Below are 26,990 nucleotides of genomic sequence, written 5' to 3'. Positions count from 1 at the left end.
AATCCGTCCAAAGATAGACACTCGAAAATCTCCCAGTGTGTTTAACACTCACTGAAGATCCCGGCTCCCCTTTTCGTCCAGGGACGTAGTTTGCATCCGTGCCAGCTATAACGTATCCAGGCTCTCCCTGTGTCCAACCATAAAGAAATGTCTTTACTCACAGAGGAGGAAAACAATCGGTTCTTTGCAACTGGGCCCTCAACAGGAAATCTTTCAACAGGAACATGAATTGCTTAAGTTATTAGACCTACTCTCTCTCCTCTTTGTCCCTTTAAACCTGCCGGTCCAGGACGACCCTGCCATGGAAAGAAATGGGACAAGTCATCAAATTAAACAAAAAAGACACTTTCAATTCAGGATTAGGTTCGATCGGGACGTCATCAAATTTCCGCCGTCTTTTCAAGGTGATCTTTTCCTCAAATTTAGGGGAATTCATATATCTTCTTTAGCATTTCCATTTTGATGGTCAACAAAAGGTTCTTAGGTACATTCTAAAATACGATATCAAGGTAAGCCAAAGCAAATATCATCTTCATCTCACCAGGTCACCTGGGACGCCAGAAGAGCCCTGAAAAATAAACAAAAACAAATGTCATTCTCAGAATCAAATATATGTGAAATAAAGTTTATTTCTTTCTGGATTCAGTTACCCGCTGGCCGGCAGAACCTGGGGGTCCAGTTCTCCCTGGTCGCCCAGGCAACCCGGGAACACCATCTGTTCCTGCCGGTCCCTGTCAAATCAAAGCATAATGTTACGTAAGAGCTAGAAAATTAAATAATACAGACAAACAGTAAAGACACACTGACCCACACAACATCTGCAGGGTTATTAGATTGGACTAAGTAACAATTTGATAATAGTAATTGGATATACTTGACCAATGAATTAGAGGATGAATGAAGAAACAGGAGTATTGGTTGAGTGATTTGGATGTTATGTGTGTGTTTGTGTGTGTGTGTGTGTGTGTGTGTGTGTGCGTGTGTGTGTGTGTGTGTGTGTGTGTGTGTGTGTGTGTGTGTGTGTGTGTGTGTGTGTGTGTGTGTGTGTGTGTGTGTGTGTGTGTGTGTGTGTGTGTGTGTGCGTGTGTCTGTGTGTGTGTGTGTCTCTGTGTGTGTTCCTACCTTCTCTCCCATCTCTCCTTTGGAAGAAGTGAAAGGATCGTACTGTCCAGGGCTTTGCCTGAATTTCTACCCATAAAAACAGACCATTGGTTATTAAAAGTTAAATCAATAATAAGGTGATTCAGATTCATTTAACGATGCCTAACAGAGAGAGGACAGTGCCTAAAGGTTCCTCTCGCAACTTATTACACTATATTATGAATTAATTATAGTCATTCTGCAGAAAAGAAAAACTTTGAAAAAAACCTACCAGACCTCCGAGACCCAAACCGTTACCCTGGGAGACAGAGCAAGGTGACACAAAATTACTCTCTCTGTTTTAAGATCAATAAATAAATATAATTCATCTTTAACATGTTCAATTAACTCACCGATTCCCCTTTCTGGCCCTGGAAATAAACCCAAATGAATAATAGGATTAACGGACAATTATCAATGAAGTTTAAATCAGGATGCAGGTAAATTAAAAACAAACAAAAAGCAATAACAATATATATGTCTGGGATTTGATTCATTAAGTACCAACCTTCACACACTGGGAGGGGCAGGGACCCTGAGGTTTGATCATTTCCTCTGGGTCTTCAGTCGGGGTGTCCAGCTGAGCAGACTGACGATGGAAAACAAAGGGGAAGGGATTCAATTATGTATCGACCATTAATTAAAGACCATCGTGGCAGAGAGCGGTGTTTAATGGAGCCGCCTCGATGTCGGCTGCAGCCACACCACGCGCTGCTCGCATGTCAAAACTGGCCGAGTGTTTCCTCCGGCTGAGTCTTTGTGTGGGAATTAAAACACTGATTGCTTTTTACATTTATGTAATAACATGGTGACTATGCATGGCTACACATCTGCAGAGTTGGTGTGGCGGACCTCAAACTGCATTTATTAACATGTACAAAGTCATGTTCAATCGGCTACAGCAAATAAAAGTACAAGGTGTCGTTTTAAATAACTTCTTATATTCAAAAGGATTAAAATCATGAGACAGCTCTTTTCCCTTGTTTCCCTTGTTACCTCATCGTGCAGTTTGAACTCGGACAGGAGCTCCTCACTGCAGATGGTTTTGATAAACTCCCTCTCGATGGAAGGAAAGTCGTCAAACGTCGGCGAGAAGAAAATGTTCTTGTAGCTGGTGGGAGCTGCGATTTTGATCAGCTCATCCATGTCTGCGTTGGAAACTCCCACCGCCAGGACGCTGACGCCTGCAGAGAGAGACGGATTCAAGACGATCCAGAGAAGACATTGATGAGCATCTGCACTCTAGACAGACGTTAGAGGCTTGACGATGACGCTGACTGACCGAGAGCGCGGGCAAATCTGGAGGGAGGCAGCACATCGTCCTGGGCTCTGCCGTCTGTGATCAGGACCAGAACATGAGCCGCATCCGGCCTCATCCCCAGAGGCTCCGTGAAGAGCTCCTGCAGGACGTAGCTGATGCCTTTTCCTGGGGACAAGCAAAGGAAGAGCTGAAATGATGACTTGAATAATCAATTAGTCTATCTACTACATTGAGTATTGCATTTTTGTTTTAAATCTTTCAAAAATGCTCTGTGTTCAGTTTCTCTAAAGTTTAGTTTTGCTGCTTTTTCTCTATTTTGTATGTATTAACTAAACATATTTGGGGTTTCAAAAAAATGTTCATACAAAACAAGAATTGGAAAAACATCAATAATGGACAAAACAATTGATTGATTAGGTTTTATTTTGTTTTACTGAATGTTGGCAGACTCCATTCATATGTTTTAGTAGCAATTTAACTTTTTGTTAACTAGTCGAGTCTTGAACACTGTGGGCTCCCAAATTTAAAATCCTTTTTTCTGAAGTTGATCATGTTCATTGATGTTATTCAGATATTTCTATGACCATTCAATGAAAAGAGATGATGATTGGTAACATCATGATCTTATTTGAGCAGTTTTTAACACGTCAAATAATGATTTCGATCCACCAGTAAGACGATCAGTCGAGGCTGTGACGTTAATCATTTACCCCCTGATGTGAGGTGCACACGTGTGAGCGTCACTCACCCGTCCTGGTGTTGCCTCCTCCGTAACGCAGTTCCCTCAGCGCCCGGAGCGCAGAATTTCTATCTTTGAAGGCATTCAGACCGAATTCGATTCGAGGCTCGTCGCTGTAATGAACCACAGCGATCTGCAAGGGAATAGAGGGAGCATAAACTGTGGGTTTATTTGAGACTTGGATAACAACCTTCTGTCAATTTTTTTCACAATGAGATCACACTCCCTAAGCGATAGACACTTTATGGCCGCTTTGCTTTTATTCAAGGAATCCAAAGGTAATTACTCAGTACCTGACTATTTTTGTGTCTGTACTCAGGATCATCCCCTGAAATAGAATCCACTGTACCAGAAACCAACACCTTACAATCAGCCTCTTTGTTCTGATCCCGTTACCCTCCTGCTCCTGTACTTACTACTCTATTAAACACTTTAAAACTCCTATTTATGTGTGTGTCTGCCTCCTGGTTCATGCTCTTGGGGTCCAGCTATTACCTGAGACCTAACATTAGCCTCATCACAAGACGTGCGGCATTGGGCCTTGTCTGTCCCTTCCGCCCGAGTTTTAAATGAGGCGATGCCCGTTTGGTGAGAGAAATGCACGTCCTGTTCCTGCTGACGTAACTGGTGCGCACAGTCGACTCACTGGTACAGTTTGCAGGCCTCTATTATCGTGTGAAAATCACTGTAATCTGCTCCTGTTTGTAATTTGTCCTGACACTCTAAAAAAAAGACAAGGGCCAAAGATAGCAAAGTATAAACCTAAAGTAAAAGAGAATACAAATAAAAAGCTTTTCACTGAGACTGACCTGTGTTCCCTCAGGACCAACCACAGGGAAGTAGGTGGTCACACGGAATATGAAGTCCTTCATCTTGATGAAGTTATTAGCACCGATGCTGGAGGACTCGTCCACTAGGAAAACTATGTCTGCTTTGCTCTTACCGCATGCTGACAAAACACACAACACAGGAAGAATTAAGTATAAACCTTATCTCACATAGTGTACTTAATTATAAAACAATATATCCATCGCTGGGATCACAGGCCTCCCTCAGGTCCTGTGTTTAAATACCTGCTGGTGGAGCTGTTGTCTCCGAACTGACTGTTGCTGCTTTGGCCTCAGTGACTCTTTGCCGAGCTGGAGGCTTGGTGGTGGTTATTTTTTTAGTGGACGGCACGGCGATGGGTTGCCGGGTGGTCCTGCCGGGCTTCTTACTGCCGGTGATGGGCTCTGAGGCAGGCGTGATGCGGGGGGGATGGGGAACTGCCGTGGCGGCCACTGACTGGACCGTCACCACTGGAGGATCCGGTCCCACTAAGAAGTAAAATAAATAAAGTTATTAAGCGTCTCTGGAGGGAAAGAGTCATTGCTGCAGCAGCAAATTATACAACACAATAAAATAAAGAACTCTAACAAGTAAATCCATTCTGAGTTACAAGTGGAATTGTGGGTTTAAAACTTTGGAGCTTGTTGCACTTCAGTGGATTGTACAAGTTTTTAATTTCTAAATTTGTGATTAAAGACTAACATGTTCAAATGAGGATGTACGAGGGATAAAGCAAATGTTTTAGGAGTATTCATATCCTGTAGAATCAGAAGGAATGTTGTAGGGATTAGAAAAGTGCTGTCTTACATATCCTTTGATACACAGTGCTGATAGGCCCCTCCACTTCTCCATACAGAGGTCTGATGGTGAAAATGTATGTTCGGCCGTAGAGGAGGTCGTTGATCTTGAGCGAGGAGAAACCAGGGCCCAGCGTCTCTGATTTGGTCTCCAACACTGGAAAGACACAGGAACATAACACAAATATTATATAGAAAACAGTGTTGGATGGTCATTCTCAAATAAAAGTGTGAAACCATGGGTCAATGGGAATGGACAAATTATGATATGATTGATGACATTTATCAAGAAATGTAATGGATTTGGACATTCTATATATTTTTGTAACAGGAAATGTGAGCCTGTAAAAACTCTGGATACACAACAGGACGGGAATATTGTTTTTTTTGCATGTTTTTCGTCATCTCTCCCTTTTCCCCACAAGTGTGATTAGGCTCAGACTCAATACACATTCCAATAACATGCGTCATGCTGCTTCCACTTCAGACCCTGAGGGACCAGTCAACTCATTCTGTGCCTAGGATTAATCCAAATTCGTATTGGTTTTAAACCGACGCCACTTTAAACAAAAGTGTTGATGAGAGGTCTCAATACTCAACGCAGTAACACTGACCTGAGATGTGCCTCCAGGTGAGAAGGTAGCCTGAGACGCCAGCGACTCGAGTCCAGTTCAGAGCGGTGCTGCGGTCTGTCGTGTTCAGAGCAGCGAAGCCATTCACTTTGGGAAGATCCACTGAAACACACGTAAAAAACACATTCATAATCAAACAATCAACATAAGTGGACAGCCACAATTGACTCACTAACACCTTTCCTATAAATACTATTGTTAATTATTAGTTTATAGACCAATATTAAACATTAACATTTTTCTCCCTTGATAACATTTCTAATCTGTCAACTCTGAATATCAGCATGCAATTCTTGAAACATCTTTTTTATTACAATGGCAAATAAAGAAAAGAGATGCTGAATTAATAATGATAGTTTTGTATCTCCCTCAAAACTCAAGGACACGTCTCATTCTGCTCATCTCTATTTGGAGCAGGCAGAACTCACGGGTCCTCGCAGTGACCAGGACCGAGCTTCCCTCCCTGTTGGCCACCATGGACGACACCTGGATCTTATAGGCCGAGCTCTCCCGCAGGTTTCGGATGGTGAAGTTGGTGGAGGCGGCAGATGCCAGGTGGAACTTCTCCTCGCCCCCTAGAGCAGGAAATAAATGAAACATTTAATAAACATTTTAATGGTTACAAATGTCCATTTCTCAGGTTTGACCATAATACTATATAAGCACACATGGTTGACTGTATAACAGAATTCGGTTTCTTACCCAGGAAGGGGATCCAGGAGATTTTGTACCCAGAAGCCCCTGGTGTTTTGCTCCAGGACAAGGTGAAGAAGTTCACTCCGATGTCCCCGACCTTCAGCTTCCTCACTGCCTGGATCGGCTCTGAGTCCGAGAAAGCAGCTGAAAAAAACCCACGATATATATACTGTATATATATACACAACGTAAAAGCTGATGTAATGTTCATCCTAGTCTACCCTCTTATCATATTAATATTGTCAGTTTAAATCACGATGCAAAGAAGAAAAAAAAAGACGTACTCAAAATGAGTGAGCTGGATGAGCTGGTATGGCTTCCCCCCCCCCACACCCTACCATTTACCAGTGAAATAAACTTGGCCCACACATCAACAGTGATAGAACGATAGCAGCCTCGAGACACAGACTACAAGTGACAACGGTGGGAACTGTGGTTAAAACGGGAAAACCAAAAATACATGGAACCACATGGGCGCCGTGGCACGGGATGGAGAGCTTCCCAAATCCCCTCTAATTCCTCAGATGAATCATTACTAAATCAAGATAACGTGTGAGAGCTCACTTCTCTTCTGTACCTGTGAGCTGAGACAAGGAGAGTTCTGGTCCCTCCGAGTTGCCGTACACTGCAGCGATGGTGATTGTGATGGTGGACTGCGGGTTCAGGTCCTCGATGCGGTGGAAGAGAACACTGCGGTCCAGGTAACGGGACTGCAGTTTGCTGTCATCTGCAAGGGCACGGCCACATTCATAAACATGACTGGTATTCCATCATAAAGGGAAGTTTTGTTTTATAACTTAAAGGCTGTGGACAAGGCTGGAGTAGAAGTTGGAGTTTAAATACATTACCTGTGTCCCAAGTGAGTTTGTACTCCGTGGCCCCCACGATGGGACTCCACTCCACATCTATGGATGTGCTGGTGTAGGATGCCACCTTGAAGTTGGACACGTAGCCCAGAGGAGCTGAGGAGAGGAAGGAACATCAAGAGCCCATTTTCGTTTTTTTTTATGTACTGTTATTGACACTATTTGCTCTGTGAAATTGAAAAGTAAAAGCTACATGTGTGCAAATTAATTCCCTGAGATTATTAATACAGATTATTCCTCAGAAGTGAGTTAAAAAAAAAACAGTGACTGGGCTCAATGGCACATACCACAGGTGACAATAGGCCCAGGACTTGTCAATCAAACAAAGACAACTCAAATACAAGCATCATAGTTGCCGGATGAATGACATTATTTGTTAACAGGACAATTCAAGTCCATTCGAAGCTCTAACAACCCTGGTACTCACAGGTCCTGAAGGTGGCGCTGACACCGGGCCCCACCAGGGATCCAAACAACACGTAGAGAGTCAGGACATACTCAGTATCATGGGCCACGTTCTTCAGATGGTGGTCCGTGGTGCTGCCATTCAAAGCCAACTGCCTGGGACGGTCCCGCCCGGTAAACTCTGTAAACACAGATAATTAAGTTCCTGTTGCTTTGAATTGATTATTACTCCACTGTAGCTCTGGCTCAGCGCCAGTGCCTCCGCCCCTGCAAACAACATCCTCCTACTGTGTTCCCAACATTTGTATTTCATCAAAGGGAGTCCCCGTCCCATCTGTCACATCCTGCTGGCAGACTGGTGGAGGTGGAGATGTGTTTAAGGTAAAAGCAGAGTCGTTTCAAAAGCTCTTGGCAGACTGAGTCTGTCACTGGGAGGAAATAAGAGCATGAATGTGTCCTTTACTCTTCTTCTCTCTGACGTTTACATCCTCCCACTTGGCTAATTCATACAAAATAACAAAACTGTCACTATTATCCAGACGACACTTAATATTCCCCGGCAGTGTCGCCCCACGGATTCTAATTGAAAAGTTAACTTTATCTGGCAAAATGCAGTAAAAGTTAACTGTCTGTGGTGGAAAATAGCAATTAAGAAACTATTATCTCCCAGTGTCTTAATACATAATATACAAAACATGTCTTTGACTGTCTTTGAGGAACCAGCTCAACCACCCAGATAGTTCGGTATTATTCTGCTGTTCTCTGACAAACATGGATCAGCAGAGTTAAATTATTGTGTATCATAGAGTTAAAAAAAAAATCTAAAAACGTCTGTTCTACTTCATATTTGACTGAATCTTTAAAACTCATCTTGAGCCAACCTGCCCTCCTTTCACTTCTCCTCAGATTTCTATTGATTTGCATTTCAATGTATTCCTGTTGTTTTTTTCATGCTGTTCTGTTCACTTGTTTCCTTTATATTCTAATGTTAATACATTATGTCAATCACTTTGAATTGTGAGAAACTTGCTCTACTAATAAACTCCTCGACTCTACAGAACGGCATTATGGGTCTGAATACTGTAACTTTAAAATGCACAGAACAGCACTTTATCACCTTGTGAACATTGGACATGGATTTACCTGGAGTGGGTCCCCAGGTGAGTCTGTATCCTGTGGCCCCGGGGACGCTGTTCCACGAGATGACGGCAGAACTGGTGGTCACAGCCGACACCTTCAGGGTCTGGACTGCGCTGCTCTCCACTGACACAGGGACAAAATCACAAAGGTGAGCCCTCTCTCCTCGGATTTTCATACTGTAACCTTTCATATATGTTTATTGTAAACACTCTAGTTACATGTCTTGGCTTTGGTGGTGGTGATGGGGCCCTCTGTGTCTCCAAAGATGGGATTGATGGTGATGGTGTAGTCAGAGCCTGAGTGGAGGCCCTGGATCATGTAGAAGTTAAAATTGTCCCCAAGGTTTAAGTTCTCTATGTGATCATCTAAAAGACAAACAAAAATGAATGTGTGAATTTCATGAATTAGCAGCAGCCTTTTGTCTGATTGTATCATGAAGTGCTAGAAAGCTACGAACAAAGATTAAGCTAAATATATAAAAAACATTCGTGTAAAGACGGAACCTGGAGAAGCCCACGTGAGACGATATCCTGAGGCGCCCTTGACTGAAGTCCAGCGCGCCTGGACGGTGTCTGTGGTGGCGTTTTGGACCAGGAACTGCTGAACTGGCAACAGCTTCACTGTTAAACACAACCCATCAAACACACAAACGTAAATGTAATGTTTAATTTGACCTAGTGGGCCACAAAACCTTAATGGTGACAGAAAGTGCGGTTAATTGAAGTAATGTAATGAAATCTTTCATCTCTAGAAAATCTATATCAAAACACAGGCTCCAGACACATTTGCCTAGTGCAGCATGAAATAAAAGTAGATGTCTATGTGTATATGTGTAACAGACCTGATGCTTACTGGTATTTATACGTACAACAACATCACCCCTCTGTGGATATATTATGGTACTACACCTTGGCTTTCTTATTTTGTATATCTTGAGAACTAAAACATAACCTTTTCCTGTTGTGGATCAGTTCCGCGTTCAGAGTAATTCACAGAAAGTGTTTAAAAGTGTTACAATCACTAAATGAATAGACCTGGATGTGTTCCTTGTTTATGTAAATGAACATTATAATGGCCTTTTGACTCAGGTCATTAAACTTACACGTCTTGCCCACTATTGAAACTGGCTCGCCTGGTCCCTGCGGGAAAACAGCGAAGATATTGATGTTGTACTTCTTGTCCTCGTCCAGGCTGTCAATCACGTGAGAGGAGGTGTCGCCAGGAAGCAGCTGCTCGTAAATAAATCCCGGTCGGTTGGCTGCAAAACAACCATAAATACAAACAAATCAATAAGCAGGAAGTAGACCTTTCAAACGGATTGTTCCTGTGGTGCCGGCTGTCTTTTGTGAGATTAAGTAGGTGAAAGGCAGCAGAACTGACGATGGTTTCCATTCAGCAAATACATCCGAGTTAAAACACGGCTAAATAAAGTCAGGTGTCACTTCAATGAAGGGGTTTCTATCTATACTCTGAAATACTTCATATTTACATCTATCTACAGTAGTTTGGGTCAGATGATAATAGTTGCACGGTGTAATGTTAGCATACATCTTGGGATGAAGAGCTTGAATCCGTTGAGCTTCCCTTGAGGAGGCGTCCAGCCCAGACGCAGCGAGAACAAACCCTCCTCGATCACACGGAAGTTTGACACCTGGGGTAAAGGGGCTAAAAGAGAGCGCGACTTTGAAAATGTACGTGCACACTCATGCATATAGTATTTGTATTTTCCAACAGGTTCAGGAGAATGTACTTTTATGTGACACCTACTTGTCTGACCGGTGACGGTCACAGAGTCTCCTATGAGGTTGGGGTAGACGGCATAGACGGTAAAGGAATAGTCTGTTTTAGGAGACAGATCTGGGACCAGTGCTGTGCTCACGTCTGCCTTCAGATCGATCTGTCACACAATAGCAGGAAGACAAGGGCTCAGCGTGCGTGTGTGTGTGTGTGTGTGTGTGTGTGTGTGTGTGTGTGTGTGTTTATGTGTGTGTCTGTGTGACTGATCAAAACAGATTGAATCGGAGTAGAAGAAACACCCAGACCCAATGCAATGACACAGGGATACTCTTCTGAACAGCTTGAATAAAACTGCATCTTTACTTCTCATTTAAGTGTTTGTCACTAAACCACCAGTATCCTTACACTTCTATCCAATTCTCTCCTCTCCATTATATTTAAATTGAGAATCATATTGTGCCTTATGATGCAGAGAATATAATATAAAATCCCTCTTGTCCGTCTTGAACATGATTCTCTGCAGAGCACAACTGCAGCAGTATAACAAAAACACACACAATCACAATCACAGCAGGGATGATGTTGAAAAGAAATAGATACATTATAGAAACTAGATAATTTATAATCTCCCACTTAAATATGATTTTGGAATTAACTCAACAACAAATATTTAATAGCATTATCAACTTTAAGTTTTTACTTCAGTTAACTTTATTAACTTTCTTGTGCACCACAGAAATAGTCGGGTCACTTGTTGACGTTATCAGAAAATGTCTATGGAACAATTTAATGTGGCTTCTCGTCCATCAGATGTAATGATTCCTCTTATAATCAATATTGAAGCGTGACTGCGGCTCAGGGGCGTGAGTGGCTCGTCCACTAACCAGTTTTTTGGTGGTTTAATCATTGGGTGAATGGGTGAATGTGACTTGAATGCTCAATAAGACTAGAAAAGCACAATATGAAATGCAGCCTTCAAAGAAAGTGAATGGCAGTGGGACGAGTTTGTGCTATTTCATTTTATATGATTAAGCAAAATAGATTAACTGAGCAAATCTTAATTTATTGGCACAACTTTTTGGAGTTGACCTTCAAAATAAAACATCTTGTGCAGATAGTTGCTATGGCGTTGCACAGTAACTCTGCACCTAGCGATGACTCAGCGAATTTCAGCTCAGTGCATGTGACCTGCAGTTCTGAGTTCGGGGCAGAGATGACAGAAGCTTTGTGTCGCTGGGATCGTGAGGACGTACGCGCACCTGAGGATGAACATGACCTCCCTGAAGAAATGACGGATGATGTGAATGTTTTTCAGCAGGAAATCAATCTTTATCAAATGGAGGGAAACGTTATATTACAGGAGGGATTCATGGACGTGTCAGGTGCTCCATCAAACCCTCAAATCCCATATCCGTCAATGCTATTCCCTCCTGCCCCGTCAGCACAATGTGTCATTCGCCTTTGTGCTTCAGCATAAAGTCTGAACTACAGGTTATAAACTTAACTTTAAAAGTCTAAGTTCCACTGCTATCTATACTCTGACCTACAACAAATGGCCACGTCATTAATTATCAGTGGTATAGTGCAGTGGTCCCTCACCTGTCTCTGCTGCAGCGGGAGGGGGTGCCCCCTGGAGGTGAGAGGGGCGACCAGGAGGCGATAGCCGGTGACGTCGCCTGTGGCCCGGCTCCACGTCAGTCTGAGGGAGCTGTGGGCCAACTCACTGACCTGCAGGTCCCTGGGGCCGACCACACGCTCCTCAACTGGAGGTGGGAAGATGGATGAGGAAAATTTACAAATACATATAATTGTATGAGTGAGGGGAAATGCACATGGGAGGAGGAAAAAATGCAAATGCTGGTATTTGCGTAAAGCTGGTGTGAGATATAAATCCATCTTAATGAGAACGTTTCAGTGCAGTGTGAAGTAAAACAAATCCATTTTTCATATTTTACAACATGTTACATTGTTTATAAGATGCAATTCATCTATATAAAAAACGTATCAGCTGTCATTACGAGGGCTCTGCCTGGAAACCAGACCGAGGGGCATATGCAAATTGACTTAAGACTTAAAATCTTGTTTTCTTTTAATGGAACTCACCAGGTTCGGAAGTTTTCACAGGACGCGGTGGCTCAGAAGCTGTGACGCACACTCTGCGGGACAGCTTGGGAAGAACCTGCTCCAGCAGGGAGTAGTCAGCAGCCAGCAGGAGATGCTCCTCATGGGGCTGGGCCACAATCCTCCTCAGCTCGGATTCATCCGCTCCCCAGACACCTGGAAACAGGACAAACCAGGAGTGTGACACAGCAGCAGTTTGCCTTCAAATGCTCAGTCCCAGGATATTAAAAAAAACATTTAAAACCATTAATATTGTGAATAATGCGACAGGACGGGAGGATAACATAACATTTGAAAACAAGTCATTCCAATGTTTGACTTCCTCCCTGTTCGTTTTCTGCACAGACCTTCACACAGACATCACAAGGGGGAGCTGTTGCATTTTAAGTGGTTTATTTGAAACTATGAAAAACTGCAAACTCCCATGATGAAGATGCATGTTATTAACTCTCAGGCTTAATCATATCTCAAGTTGTGTGTTGTGTGTGTGTGACAAACTCCCGATAAAGACCCTTCCGGGCTCCAAAACATACTTAAAAGATCAAATTCAAATAGAAGGAGATGACTGTTGTAATTTGGCCTCACACAGATAATATTCCTTTGCATGTGTTTTTTCCTGTGTGTATAGAACTACACAGGCTCATTGGCTTCCCACCAGTACACCAGAGGCGTGTGGAGCCAGCTCTCTGCAGGAATGATGAACGAAAGGAGCACGCCTCGGTGTCAGAGGTGCAGATGGGGGGGAGAGGGGGACACTGAATCGCTTGATGAAAAATGGCTGCGATTAGCACAGCATCGGCTAATGAGCAGTAATTATTGCAGCGCTCCCAGCAGAGGGGGGAGCGAGTCGTGTGCTTTATGCGTGTGTGTAGGAGAGAGAGGGGGGGAGATGTGTGTAAGTAAACTCAGAGGTGAAACACATGGTGGAATAAAAGCTGAATTAATCACTCACTTATTCCTACATGCACATTGAGTAGGTGCTTTTACGTTTGGTATTACATGTATTTTGTTATTATATGTATTTTGTGCAAAACTAAAACCAGAATAATATACTGGTCAGCTTATTTTAGCAACCAGTATTTTGCCCATTACAAGAACTTGATATTACTCCACATGCATATTGGTATCTGCATGTATGTTAGCCAGTATGCAAGAGTATGTAAACTCTTATTTTACAGAATAAACAAGAATATGTGCATTTCCATGATTAAAGTTCCTTACATTTTCTTTTTATTTAAGGTCATTTAAGTTTATGTTTAAACTGTTAAATATCAAGACTCAATTCTATTTATTTTTCATTAGAGTTAGATAACAACATCATAGATATGATTTGTCATAATGTGTTTAACTGACAATATCTACAGTATCAACAGCGGCCCCCTAAAATCCATATTGGTCAGGCTCTACCGATCAGAGATATATCATGTGTATGTTGTTTATATGAGAGAATACACAATAACCTTTGTCTCAGCCCTGTGATAGACGGGTTACCAGTCCAGAGTGTACCCAGGTATACCCAGGTATATTTATATATGTATTGATATTATAATTTGTGTTACTCCCTGAAATTGGTATCACGAAGGGCCCCAAACATCCAGTAAGGACTCTGGATTCTGCATAAACCTGCATGACTGTGCTCAAAATAACAATAATCTCATACATACTCACAAGTACCCAACCTGAATCCAATGAATTCCAATGTACAGGACATGAATTTCCAACTGCAAACACTGACGATAAGAGTCGTCAGAGCTCGGATACAAATCTGAAGGGTCGCCGCATTGGGGATGTTGAAGGAATTCACACACTCACCTACTGCAAAGAGAGAAATGCCGTTGTCAGCCGCAGCTCTGGCTGTGGCGTCAACCTCGTCCTCCGAAGGTCCGTTTGTGATCAAAACTGCAATCTGTGCTCACGGAAGAGAGGGAATTACATTAGAGGAGTCATTCAACATTATAAAGACAGGAGAATAGTTAGAATATTATGATTTTAATGTCAGTGGCATCATTTGTCAAATACACTGTTTCTTTATTCAAATTTGCAAAGTAAGAAGTGCTGGAGAACAAGTTTTCCCCATTGTTAACAGGAATTTTAACCTTCTGTCTTTACAGAAATAGCCGCCCTGCTCATAAAAAGCCTCTATGGACTTTGGACATAGTTTGGCTCATAATTAAATACATCAGTTAAAACAAATCTAAAGTCAAGGATGTCGGCTCGCGAATGAGACTGATAATTTGCTCATTACGCAAAAAGTGTACTCGGTTCATTTAAAGTTCAGCGCTCGGTCAATGACGGCGGAGGCTCGAAAGCATCAATGTGAGAACGCAGCTGCTGATTTCTGGCTGTAGAATTTAATATATCTGATAAATCCCCAATTCTCTGCCTTCCCCCATCGAGTGTGCTGAGACGACCGGAATGCTAACCAGCTGTGAGACCACACAACAGACTGTCAGAGGGATGGAGCAAACTGAAAATGGAGACCTGTTGGAAACAAAGGGAATTTGCTAAATTTGAGCAGCAACTATTAGATGATACATTTAGTTAAATGGTTGATTATTGTGTCTGGTTTAAGTCTCAAGATTGGGACCAGCAGTAGTTCAGATTCAGAGAAGGTCCTTGAGCATCTGGGGCTGATCAGGTTAATGTCAGTGCTTGTCAACAACCAACTGTATGCCAATTTGAACCCATTGAAAAAGACAAATAAAACTCTGTTACCGGTGCATCTTTCTATCTCAGTTTGTCAATATGTGGTTAAAACAGATTCACGGCTGTGTGGAAATAGGAGAACAGTTAGTTTGGTTTGTTTTTCCATTACGGCCTGTGGAGCACACAGGCAGACTGCTGATAGTTATTTGCCTTCCCAGTGGGACTGAACCATAGGGAACATGCATGTTGCCGGGCAGGTGGAAGCAACAGTCTTAGTGGGTTGTGATGTCAAATCGGTGGTTTGCCTGTTGCTTGTTTATCCACACTCTCAGAAACATGCACACAAATAAGATTACGCTTCAGTTTTTATGGAACTTCTGTGGTATCGGCCTTCACCCTTGATGGGTACATCACATGATCACATCCCTCTGGGCGAGGTCCTGTACCTTTGGGGCGTGATCCCGACTGATGGCGGGGCTGAAAACCGGGTCGACCAGATACTGGAGGGCAGAGCCCATCCTCCTGGATCCACCGTCGTACGGGATCTCCCTGATGGCTCTGAGCACCCAATCCAGGGAACTATAGTCTGTCAGAGCGATCCGCATCCTGCAAGGGGAGGATTACCGAGGGAAGGATTACAGAGAAGACTGTGGACGTGATGGAGCAACTAATACAAAACATTGTTAGGTGAATGGATTATTCTGCTTTCGTTTGTTTTTCCCGGAAAATCAGATTTCAAGGGATTTTCACCAAACTTTGTGCAAAGTGTTAGTGCTTGTGCTTGAGTGTCACCTCGGGACATCCCCAAAGACAGTGACGCCGAAGCGGACCCCCTCGGCTCCCACCACACTGTCCCGGAAGGAGGAGACCACTGTCGAGATGAAGTCTTTAGCACTGGAGAAGCCGGTCTGACCCACACTCGACGAGGCGTCCACCAGAAAAACTATGTCTGCCTGCACCACTGTCCTGCATGCTGAGGGGAGAAGAATGGATTAATCAGTGAGTGTGTGAGTACAAAAGGAGGAAGAAGCAAGGATCTGACAAAGACTTAAATGCAAAACATATTTTTTTAAGGTTCAAGGATTCAGCTGTTGCCCTAAAGATGTGTTTTGTTCCCCAGCTGACCAGCAGATAGCAGTCTTGTTCCATCCCGGTGAGGATCCTCCCATCCTCTGCCTCTGCTGCCAGAGCACCACGCAGATCCTCATGAATGTTTAATGAGACACAAGTGAGCCAAAGAGACTATCAATATTCTGAGCACTCCAGCAATAAAACTTTAGTGGAGCGATGAGGAACGCTTAGAATAATAAGGTAAACGCACCCGAAAATCAGGGTCAGTGTCTCCGCTCACGCAAACAATCACATTTTGGATAAAGATGTGCTGCATGTGGGAGGATCCAGATGCTTTTTAATATGGCGTTGAGAAGCCACACACACACACACACAGAGACACACACACACACACACACATACACACACATACACACACACACACACATACACACACACACACACACACACATACACACATACACACACACACACACATACACACACACACACACACACACACACACACACATACACACACACACACACACACACACAGAATCACACACACACACACACACACACACACACACACACACACACACACACACACACACACACACACACACACACATACACACACAAATGCCTAAGCTCTGGAATCTCCTGATGCAAAGGCCTGCACTCATTCCCACACACAGAACTCAGACTCCAGACAGAAATCTGCTGTGTCCGCAAGCACCCACCAAATCAATATACTGGCATTACATATGCAATAAACCACAGTGACGACAGCATTGATTAGGCTGGCGAATAAAAGAGATTGGCGCCGCTGATTGTTTTGTAAGTGATAACCATACGCTTCTCCGCTGCGTCCTCTGTTTCATTACCCCAGCTCTCTCCCCTCCATTATCTCGCCCCTCTTCCCTTGGCGGTACTCCCAGGATGCACTGGGGGTGACATGTGTGTCCAGCCCACCAGCGACCTGACATTGTGTTCTCCCTCACACACAGAGGGAAACCAAATATTGTTGGGAATTAAATTTTTTGGGGGATGTAGTGAAGATGGATTCAACACTGATGCAAAAAAACACACAGAGGCCGATTCCCAGCATTCAACAATTTCCATCCTTCCCAGTTCCAGTCCCAGTCCCATGTAGGCAGCTGACCGCCCCAGCATGCACATGTGGGCTGTTCCATTCACTGGGATGCATTTTCTACTCCAGAGGTTTCTGCAAGAGCACATGAAATATGGCGGAGGCTTTGAGCTACGGAGCAGCTGGAGGTTTGTCTCTGTCAGACGGCAGCAGACTGAGGGAGAAAACAAGATCAATTATCCAGAAGTTTGTCTGTCTGGGGCCGGCAGGTGAGAACCACATGCCTAAGATAAGGAGGCAACACATGCTGAGGGATTAGGTACGGTTTTTCTTGAAGGTTATCTATGCTGATATCGCAAAAGGGCTGTTTGCACCTCTGTGTAAAACCTCCATTGATTTACGCATTAGACGTAGCTCAGTGGCTTCAGCGTGTGCTGCAGAAAAATTCTGCCAGGAGAGGAACACGCATCAGAAATAATGATGCACTGCTGCAATTAGCTCCCGACGAGATCAAGAGAGGAGATGTAAACCATCACAGAGTCCGAGAGAACTCAACAGGCTGCAGGTTCAGATGTTATTCACACAGAAGAAGGGAGGAGGAGGAGGAGGAGGAGGAGGAGGAGGAGGAGGAGGAGGAGGAGGAGGAGGAGGAGGAGGAGGAGGAGGAGGAGGATAAACTGCAGTAAATTGCTTTGGAGTCCAAACTCTCAGAGAAGCAAGGAAATATGAAAAGATAGAAAAAGCAAATATTGACAGAATTTCAAACAGTCAACATGACAAATGCACGTTCCCTCAGGATCTGTTTCCAGTGCCATACCCCCAGATAATATGTGTTGTCGTGTAAAAATGTTAAAGCAAAACCGAAGAACAGAAAAATACATGACCGCATAGTACTAATAAACTTATTATGGGCCCTGCTCCTTTAAAATGTACCAGTAGCATACTGCAGGTTCATCAGAGTATAATTAATGACAACAGCTATTTACTGTTTCTGAAAAATAGGTTAAAAGTGTTGCAGACAGATCTTTGTGCCATAAAGCAAAAACACTGACCTACAAGTGGCTGGAGGAGCTCCACGGTTCAGATGATTCCCTGGGGGTCCCTCCCAGTGCTCATTTGAGACATTATTGATTAAAAGAAAAATATATATATATACAGTAGATTAATGGAGCTTTAAGGTGTCAAGCTGTCCTCATGATTAAATATTGACCACTGGCATTTGAATTAACGCTGTCAATTAAACAGCTGCAAAGGAGGCGCAGCTTCAAAAACATCCTTGGCCTATTTTTATCCTCCCATAATTCTGCCCGACAACTTTACCAATCACTCTCTGCCAACCGCTCTCCAGGTGGAGGAGATCTAACTTCTCATTGGCTCCTTGACCTTTTGGTGACATCCAATAGCACCTGAGGCTAGGGCTCTGTATCTAGGGGTGGGGGGGGGGGTTGAGTTTGACAGGCCGGCAGACCGAGCTCAGTACTGTACATGAGGCCAGCAGATGTTTGAATTCCCTGACTAGACACAGTCTGGATGGTAACTGGAGCCGGGCGGGCGTCTGCCCCTGTGCACCAATCCAGGTGTGGAGATTTAATGATGGAGCACCCGCACAGGCGGTGTTCATGGAGAGTCTGCCCTTTCCGTGGCCCGAGCATCTGAGTCGTCTAATTCATGCGCCCCGTGCACATTTCTGACAATCAGACATATGGTTCAGACTCAGAATTAAGCAACGCCTGGTGCCATAAGGTGGAGTTTGACACGGAGGAAGCGACTGCAAAACACGGGACAAAGTGAAGAAAAAGGTGACTCACTGAATAAATGAATAAGCAAGCGAGGGAGTGAGTAAGAGGAAAAAGTAAAGGGAAGAAGTGTGATGCTGCTGTGTGGGTATTTACAGGGAAACTTGTGTTGTCATTTACCTTCAGGTTGTGCGGTGACCCTTTGATGGGAGAGAGACAGGGACAGTAGAAAGATCCACACACAGGAGCAGCCCATACTCTTCCTCTCCTCCTCTTCCTCCTGCAATCAGCCGCTCCTCCTCCTCCTCCTGGATCTTCTCTTTACAAATCCCCTTACTGAATTCCACTCGTTGATCATCAATTCTAACTCTTCACTCCTTTTATCTGAAAGTATAGAAAATGAAGAGGATGGAAAAAGTCATTAAAAGCACTTGAAGATAAAAAACTTAATCAGCTACTTTTAATTTAGTTTCTGCAGAAACACATTGTTACCTCCGCCTCAGAGATTATGTTTTCATCTGCGTGTGTTTGTTAGTTGGCATGACAACGCAAAAACTACGAAACCAATTTCTGTGAGAAAAAAATCAGGCATGTTTATGATCGTGTGTAATTCAGTGTATTCTAAGTTTAGATATAAACAATAAACTTCTTCATGCAACTGAGTCTCACACAGCTGCATTGTTTAATATCAATTATCTATACCGTTGACCTAGAACCGACACCGGGCAAGAGGTGGGGTCACCAGGGTACCACAGGGCCAACATACAGAGACAAACAACCTTTCATCCCTATGCACAACTTAGAGTCTCCACTACATGTCCTTGTGGACTGTGGGTGGAAGAGACCCCCGTGCCAAACCGAACATGGAACCTTCCTGCCGTAAGGCGACCACGTTAACCACTGGACCACTGCGCTCATGTTTACTATCCACTGCACATAAAAATAAATTCCAAGTTTTTTACAACCAACTGTTTAGTTGTATTGTCCTAATACGGGCCAATATATCCAGGTTAGCACTGTGTTGTTCTGGCTCGCGTCACTGTTGTGTGTAAACAGTTTTACAGCGGATTCCAATGACACAGAGGACGTAAAAGCATCAAAGGGGCTTTTAAACTGTCCAGCATGAGCCCAGTTATTAAAAGCTGTTATTGGGAAGTGTAAAAAAATGTGGACATTAAAAGTAATTACCACAATAATCTATTGGAGCTGTCGGAGCCTCTTCCAGATTCAACCTGCGGGCTGAGCTGGACGCATGCCACCGCTTTGTTGACATTGCTCATACTTTTTTATTGATGGGGGGGAAAATGTACCTTGAGGCTTGTTTTGCTACAGACACACGCACACATTTAAACATGAGCTTATGTTGTGAGTATGGAAATTCGATAAGCTCGAAGAAGTGTGAAGAAGTGAAAAACCTCCCATGACCTAAAATATGAGTTCACACTGGTTATATAGAAGTCCGACTTTGTGCTGCTTCCAGACAGAAGATGATAAAAACAACCGATCAACCTGATGAGTCTCGATCTCTAACAGTTACCCGTGCAAACTGTTGCTGCGAGGCTAACCGCTGCACCACCGTGCCACCCTCCACCTTGAACATCACATGAAAAGAGAGGAAACGCATAGACCTGTTGAACAGATGCAAAAGAAGTTGGGACCAGTCATTCAAACCTGTGAGCCATATGCACCTGCCCCGGAACTCACAGACGCGATAATCTTCAGAGGTTTAGACCGAGACAGCCCGGATAATCGCTTCCAGTGCCTGTGTGCATACTTGGTCCAAAAGAAAATATACCACCATGTCAAATCTGCACTAATGGACCCCAAGTGTGTCTAATGACAGTGTCCACCGGCCCTCTGCTATGGTTCAGGTTATGGTGTTTCATGCAAAATGTGGGGGTTTGAATTCCTGCTCGACAGCGATCATATATATATTTGAAGCATTTCGTTCCCACGCGCTTTAGTTTAGCTTTGTCTTCAACGATACCTCAGGACAAACGCTATCAGCCGTGGACGTGTAGGAGACAGGTGAACGCAGATGATCTCTGGAAGAAACTACATCAGCAAGGGCGGCGGGGGGGGGACATTTCAAGACGGATGGGCCTCAGCGGTCAAAGCACAGCGGTTCTTCACGGCAAATCTAGATGGAGGCAGAATATTTGCTGTCCACGAGAGTAAATGGAGGTACAGTAACGCTCCGGGATACGGAAAATTCCTCCTCTGTCTCTTCCTCGACAGACAGAGGAAACTTTGGGTTAGCATGAAAGAGATTAGCCCTGGAGCTACAGCTTTTGACTTGGCATACCGCACTGAGTGGAGGCAATTCAGTCCCCGCTGAGACGCCGCAGCCGCGTATCATCTGTCACCGAGGGCTCGGAAGGTGACATTTAGAAGCGAGAACGAGTTGAAGGTAACAGAAACGCATGAACAAAACAAACTATGACAACATCCAGTTAAGTGAGTGTAATTAATGCCTGGGCGGAGTAAATCAAGCTCTTAAATCAGTGCACGACGCAGCAGTGAAGGATTATCCCGTTTGAAATGGAGGAACTTCCATCAGAGAGCAACATGTTCAACGCATTAACTGTGATCTAGAGAAATGGTTCGTGCTCTTATGTTTTACATTAGCGTTCTAACCCCCACGTCTATGAGTGCATGTGTGTGCGTGCGTGTGTGTGTGTGTACGGTGCGGGCATGTGCAGTTGTAAATTCATAAGCATCAAACATCAAAGCGAGATCTGCCTTCACTCAACTGCTTTACATGAGATGAAAACATGGCAGGTTTCTTTTCGGCTTTAATGATTCACGTTGCTCTAATCAAGCTGTGCATCGATACCTCATCTCCATTGTTTCTCTATGAGATCACATTTCAACTATTAAAATAACCAAATAAAACTAAAAACAAATAAATGGTAAACCGTCTGAATTCCAGATTATTCCTTGGTGGGATTTGTCTAGCTGGTCTGGCGGAGCCTCTGCAGGGTTTGAACTCTGAACGCTACACAGCCAATAACTTCACTCTCTCCCTCCTTCTCATACCAACGCAGACCTCAGATGTGTCTCTGCACGTATCGTCTTATAACTGTAGCGCGGAGAGAGAGGACCGAGAGAGGGCCTTATCCAGACTGACAGCCGGCGCAGATGGACACAGTTGATTTCTTGTATCCAAGCGACGGCGGGATTTTCAAATAGTTTTGCACGGGTGTTCAGCGAAGCAGCAGGTATGCAGAACCCGAGGGTTTTTACAAGGGCTTTGACGTGATGACAGGGTTTTTATTGTTCGTGTCATCGCGGTCAAACAGGAGAGAAGCTTCCTGAAGTTTTGAGTGCAGCTCAAATGTGTTTCTGCAATTTGAAAAGATTTAAAAAGCAAGACCCACCTGAAAGGAAACCGCCAATAAAGTGGCTCTATGAGATAATTCTTATAAAACATAATGCTCACTGTGAAAATACTAACATGCATGATCAAAAGTTATTGATTAGAGCTACAATCAAAGACCGACTGAGGATCATAAGAATCGGTTCTGCAGGTATTTGGTGCAAAAAACGATGACAGCACTGGACGAAAGGTCAAGGGGTCAACAGAGTTAACACAGTTTAAAAATGAATTTAAGAGTTTTATGGCAATCGATGAAATCTTCATAAGGCCCACCAATGGACAGAAAGACTTTGCCATCCAATAATATCCCAAGACATTTCTGCATACATTAAGTCCAAGTCAGGAACTATGACAATATGCTTGTAAACATCCCACATCAAAACACTTGTACAGGACAGCACCAACCACCCACCAGGGAGGAAGTAGGTTTATTGTGTATGAGGCCTTTAGTTTATCATCGCCGCCAAGAGGATTAAATACTGTAACAAAATGAATTTACTGTCTCCGGCCCTTATGCTCCCGCTCTGGTCCCTATCTCATCTTCTCACACACACACACACACACACACACACACACACACACACACACACACACACACACACACTCGTTCACACTTCACTTTCCCTGCAAGTCAAACAGGACATCAGCTATTTCTACATAAGCATATTTTCCACCTCACCACTTCACAGGCAGGATTATCCCTTTAGGTGGGAAACAGTGAAAAGGCGTGCACATGCACACACACACACACACATGCCAGAATACACAATAGTTTATTGACACACATGAACATCTAGAGCTAAAACACACTCAAATAAAACCCTCTGCACTCGTACACAGCTCATAAGCTGCAGCACATACATCCTTGATATCACATTTGCAGTCAACCAACTCAGACAAGTCCATGCACGGGGGGGGGCCAGAAAATTCTACAATTCCGCCTGCATAGTTTCACCTCAGGACGATGTTCTCACATGAGTGTAAAACGCACGTCATTGTGTTTTTATGCTCTAAGGTGTGAAATCTTTGCACCGACTCAGGACGTTTGCAGTTCATGAACAGAGTTTATTGTGTCTACTTTCTCTCAAACCTCGTGAACGGTACCTTTGTAGCAATTACTCAACTCAACACTGGGAAGCAATTGAGATGAGAAAAGAAGCGGACAACAGAAGCACTAATATCACAGAAGTGATGCTGCCTAACGAGAAATTGCACTTTAAGGAGCTGCAGTATAAAGAATGTTGGCCTTAGTCCAGACACTTTGGCTGTAACAAGGGTATCTGGACAGTTAAGAACCCTAAACTCTTCGGTAAAGCACCGTATTAAAGTGCAGTTAAAGTAATGGGTTTTGACTACGGCCCTAAATGGGCCCTCACATTCTCACTTACCACTGCAGACGAGTGAAACATCATAATCTTCCAAATCCAGACGACCTCTTGAGGGCTGAGAGGTGAAAAATGAAATATATCCCTAAATATTTCAACAACAATAACCAAAAAAAAAAGTTTTATCCAAGGGAGAGGCAGAGACGTAAAATGATTAAATCAAACTTCCTTGGAGAGTTGCACGAGAATCAACGGGTGTATCCAGTCGTCTGTGTCTGAGGAACGGAGGAGGTAGGTGTGTTTGAGAGCCTGGAAGTGTGGTTGACTGACAGCTTTTTTCCTGGGCTCTGCTGAAGCGCAGAAAGGTTTAGGGAGAGTGAGAGAGAGAGGGGGGGGGGTTATGAAGCTGCTGCAACCTGTTGGCTCTGAGAGGGAGAGCGAGACCGAGAGGAGGAGAGAGAGGCAGAGAGAAGGAGAGGTGGGGTTTACTAGTGAGCTTTGACCCTGCAAGGAATGCATTACTACAGAGCTACAGTGCATGTGAGTGCGTGTTTGACGGACAAGCTTCCTCCTCGGGGGGGTAATCGAAGAAGCAGTGAGGGAGAATGATGTGAAAGTACTTGGAAGCTAAATTAGCCGTGATTAGCTGAATCATCTTCTTGAGTTATAGGAATGTGAGAACACAACAGAAACCGACACAAACCTGACAAGAGGCGTCAGCCAACGAGGGAACCGTGCATGTTGGTGCACATTATATTATATTCGAGTTTTAAAAGAAAAAAAAGCGCCTTTTCACAATATTCTATTCATCCAACTTTATATTACGTAGCATCAAATAAAGTCCGACACAACCAAGGTAAATTTGTTGAAACATGCGCTCTTGTGTTCCCTACATACCTTTGTATTAAAGGTTTGTGTACTACCCATAAAATATGAACCCGGCCAGAAAGGAAAGAAGAGTCAAGATAGAGAGGACAGGAAAGAGGATAAATCAGTCGTGTTTTACAGGCACATCTCAGTGTGTGTGTGTGTGTGCGTGTGTTTGTGTGAGCTTGTTAATGTGTGCTGTGTGTGTTTTGTGTATATTGAGGGGCATTGGGTCACCTTTTAAAGGTGGACACTAGGAATGTGGTGACCAGTTTAATAGGGTTTTAGCCAGCTGTCAGTGTTGACATGCTATAACTCAACACGCACACACACACACACACACATGCACACACACACACACACACACACACACACACACACACACACACACACACACACACACACACAAACACACACTCCTAACTGTAGGATGTGGCTGAGGCGCAGGTTTAGACGATTGTGTATGGGAGAAGGAACCATTTACAGTAGGTATACAATTACACCACAGTATCTATCATTACTGCCTCACTTACAGGAAATTATTATAACTTAAATTGAGCCAGCTGATGTCGTATGTGTGGTAGATAGACGTAGTCACCCTTGCCACTCAGCTTTGAGTTCTTTCGGTTTGTTTTTGAACTTGGAAGATTTAATAGATATTTCTGTGTTTACAACGTGGGGAGAAAATGCTCTTTTTTAGTGAGTACACACTGATAACTGTGATTTAATTTGAACCTGAGGTATGTTGACAACTTGGTAGCCGAACATGTCAAAGGCACATGCTTGTGGCAAGAGTGCAAATGAACGTCAGACATCCTTTTCCAGTCTCGATGCAAAATTAAGCCCTTCTACAGGGAACTGAATTGATGTGAGAGAAGTATTCTGACGTACAGAGGAGGAGGACGATGCTGGTTTGGCCTCGGGTCCGTCTGAGCAACACGCTGCCCTGCAACTGACCTCAACATGTTCAGGAAGCTCAGGAGGCGACATCAGCTCGGGACCAAATCACGATTCCCTCCCGATGCTGTGAACTGGGCCTGAACAGCGAGAGGATCCTCCGGTGTCGGCGTCGATAGTGATTTCCCCTTCGTCTTTAGCGAGAAACATAACTTTAACTAACATTCACCAGTTTACAGCCTTGACGGCTTCCTAAGCTCAATTACGTCACGGGTGAGCGAGCCTAGCTGTGTTTGAGCAGCAGGTGTGATTAGGTATAAAAGGTGCTGTGGATCTGCTGGGGCGGCTCCGATTGGATGTATTAACTAGCCCTGCCTCGGCTAATTGCGCTTTTACTCCAAGTGGGCCGCAATAAATCTCGCCTCCAGTCGAGAGAGGCGCCGGCAGTGGAGAGGAAGAAGAAGAGGCAGGGACAAAACTTGCAAAACTGCAGTAAATTAGCAAAGGCTTTAGAGGAGATGGTGTGAGAGCTATTGTGGCCAAGTGGAAATAAATATAGAAGGCAAAGGATTAAGAAAATCCGCACACAGGTATGAATGTGTTCGGGTTCATCATTCGTTAGGAATTCCATATGGCTGCCCAGCTTTACTGGCAGCCCAATAAAAATATCAATCACAGGTAATTGCCTTCTTGGTTATAATAATAAAGTGGGACTTCAGCTCCTCTCGCCAACTTTTATCTTCCCAAAATACCAATGGAAAAAAGGTAAAAGTAAAAAAACCTTGCAGACATGTTTTTTCTTAAGCAGTTCTTGTCTCTTGCCCGTTCCCTAAGCAGCGTGTTGAGCACAGAGGCCACTGACGATGTATGAAATGGAGGTACAAGTGAATATAATTACCCGGTGAATATAATATTCTCCATTCATGCCTCGTGGCAGCTATTCAAGGGGCCTCTGCTTCTAATTTGATGAAATACAGATTTTAATGTATTTCTGAAATCTTAATTTCTCTCCACCTCCCCTTTTTTCTCCCTCGCTCCACTGGCTCCATCGTGGAGGTTATGAGAATCAAACAGCACCTAAGCCGCTGGTTGTGAGGCGCCCCGTTAATTGTGTGATTTCTCACATGGCACTTTAATTATGTAAAGTTGAAGCTATATGAGTTGAAATTCAGAATTTATTACTTTTTCATACAGTGCTCTGTATTACTGGTGGCTATATGACTGTAATGTCATTAGCTCGGGCTCATGTGGAGATGGTCGCAGGGCTTCTTTGTCTAAAATGAGACGGCAACTCTGAGCCGATCTTCGACCGAATACGTCTTGAAATGTTTCTCAATTAAAATTCCCAGAATCGAGAACAGGTTACGTGCTGTTACCCAGTGAAATCCTCCTCGGGGGCTTGTTTTCCCATGTTGCTATTTCATTTGCCTCCGCGCCTCCTTTTGTGCGGTGTTAATGCAACAATTGATGAACTGACAGCATGAGATACGAGTCAGGGAAGATCCGACGCCTGCATTAGTTTCACATCAACCCAGTGTTGGCACGTTTATTGGTTTCACACCAGGAAGATGGGCAGTCGTTCCTCTGGCCGCAGGCTAATGTAAGTCTGAGTCACGTCCATAAAACCACACA

The 26,990-nt window shown here is 43.8% G+C and overlaps 2 protein-coding genes across 2 annotated transcripts in view; both read right to left on the bottom strand.

Annotated features, from left to right (window-relative positions):
• Positions 1 to 19,146, bottom strand: part of col7a1l (collagen type VII alpha 1-like) — a 42,676-nt gene extending 23,530 nt beyond the window's left edge. Inside the window, 32 exon segments of the mRNA XM_061075647.1 lie at positions 53 to 127; positions 252 to 296; positions 542 to 568; positions 651 to 731; positions 1,123 to 1,188; positions 1,373 to 1,399; positions 1,494 to 1,511; positions 1,649 to 1,729; positions 2,137 to 2,324; positions 2,423 to 2,566; positions 3,150 to 3,273; positions 3,950 to 4,089; positions 4,214 to 4,456; positions 4,776 to 4,922; positions 5,380 to 5,499; positions 5,826 to 5,972; positions 6,100 to 6,237; positions 6,671 to 6,820; positions 6,942 to 7,055; positions 7,387 to 7,545; positions 8,508 to 8,627; positions 8,723 to 8,869; positions 9,008 to 9,124; positions 9,607 to 9,762; positions 10,053 to 10,169; positions 10,272 to 10,401; positions 11,841 to 12,004; positions 12,345 to 12,518; positions 14,175 to 14,268; positions 15,455 to 15,614; positions 15,801 to 15,981; positions 19,071 to 19,146. Of these exon segments, the coding sequence (XP_060931630.1) occupies positions 53 to 127; positions 252 to 296; positions 542 to 568; positions 651 to 731; positions 1,123 to 1,188; positions 1,373 to 1,399; positions 1,494 to 1,511; positions 1,649 to 1,729; positions 2,137 to 2,324; positions 2,423 to 2,566; positions 3,150 to 3,273; positions 3,950 to 4,089; positions 4,214 to 4,456; positions 4,776 to 4,922; positions 5,380 to 5,499; positions 5,826 to 5,972; positions 6,100 to 6,237; positions 6,671 to 6,820; positions 6,942 to 7,055; positions 7,387 to 7,545; positions 8,508 to 8,627; positions 8,723 to 8,869; positions 9,008 to 9,124; positions 9,607 to 9,762; positions 10,053 to 10,169; positions 10,272 to 10,401; positions 11,841 to 12,004; positions 12,345 to 12,518; positions 14,175 to 14,268; positions 15,455 to 15,614; positions 15,801 to 15,981; positions 19,071 to 19,146 (3,870 nt within the window).
• A 555-nt stretch (positions 19,147 to 19,701) lies between these two features.
• The window catches only part of lrguk (leucine-rich repeats and guanylate kinase domain containing), a 28,432-nt gene continuing 21,143 nt past the window's right edge, over positions 19,702 to 26,990 (bottom strand). Inside the window, exons 22-24 of the mRNA XM_061074720.1 lie at positions 20,428 to 20,481; positions 20,201 to 20,216; positions 19,702 to 19,820 (exon numbers count right to left, since the gene is read on the bottom strand). Coding sequence (XP_060930703.1) covers positions 19,702 to 19,820; positions 20,201 to 20,216; positions 20,428 to 20,481 — 189 coding nt within the window. The remainder of the gene's footprint in view (positions 19,821 to 20,200; positions 20,217 to 20,427; positions 20,482 to 26,990) is intronic.

The sequence above is a fragment of the Limanda limanda genome, chromosome 1 (assembly GCF_963576545.1).
Source record: "Limanda limanda chromosome 1, fLimLim1.1, whole genome shotgun sequence".
NCBI classification, from domain to species: domain Eukaryota; kingdom Metazoa; phylum Chordata; class Actinopteri; order Pleuronectiformes; family Pleuronectidae; genus Limanda; species Limanda limanda.
This window is presented reverse-complemented; position numbering and strand designations above follow the sequence as displayed.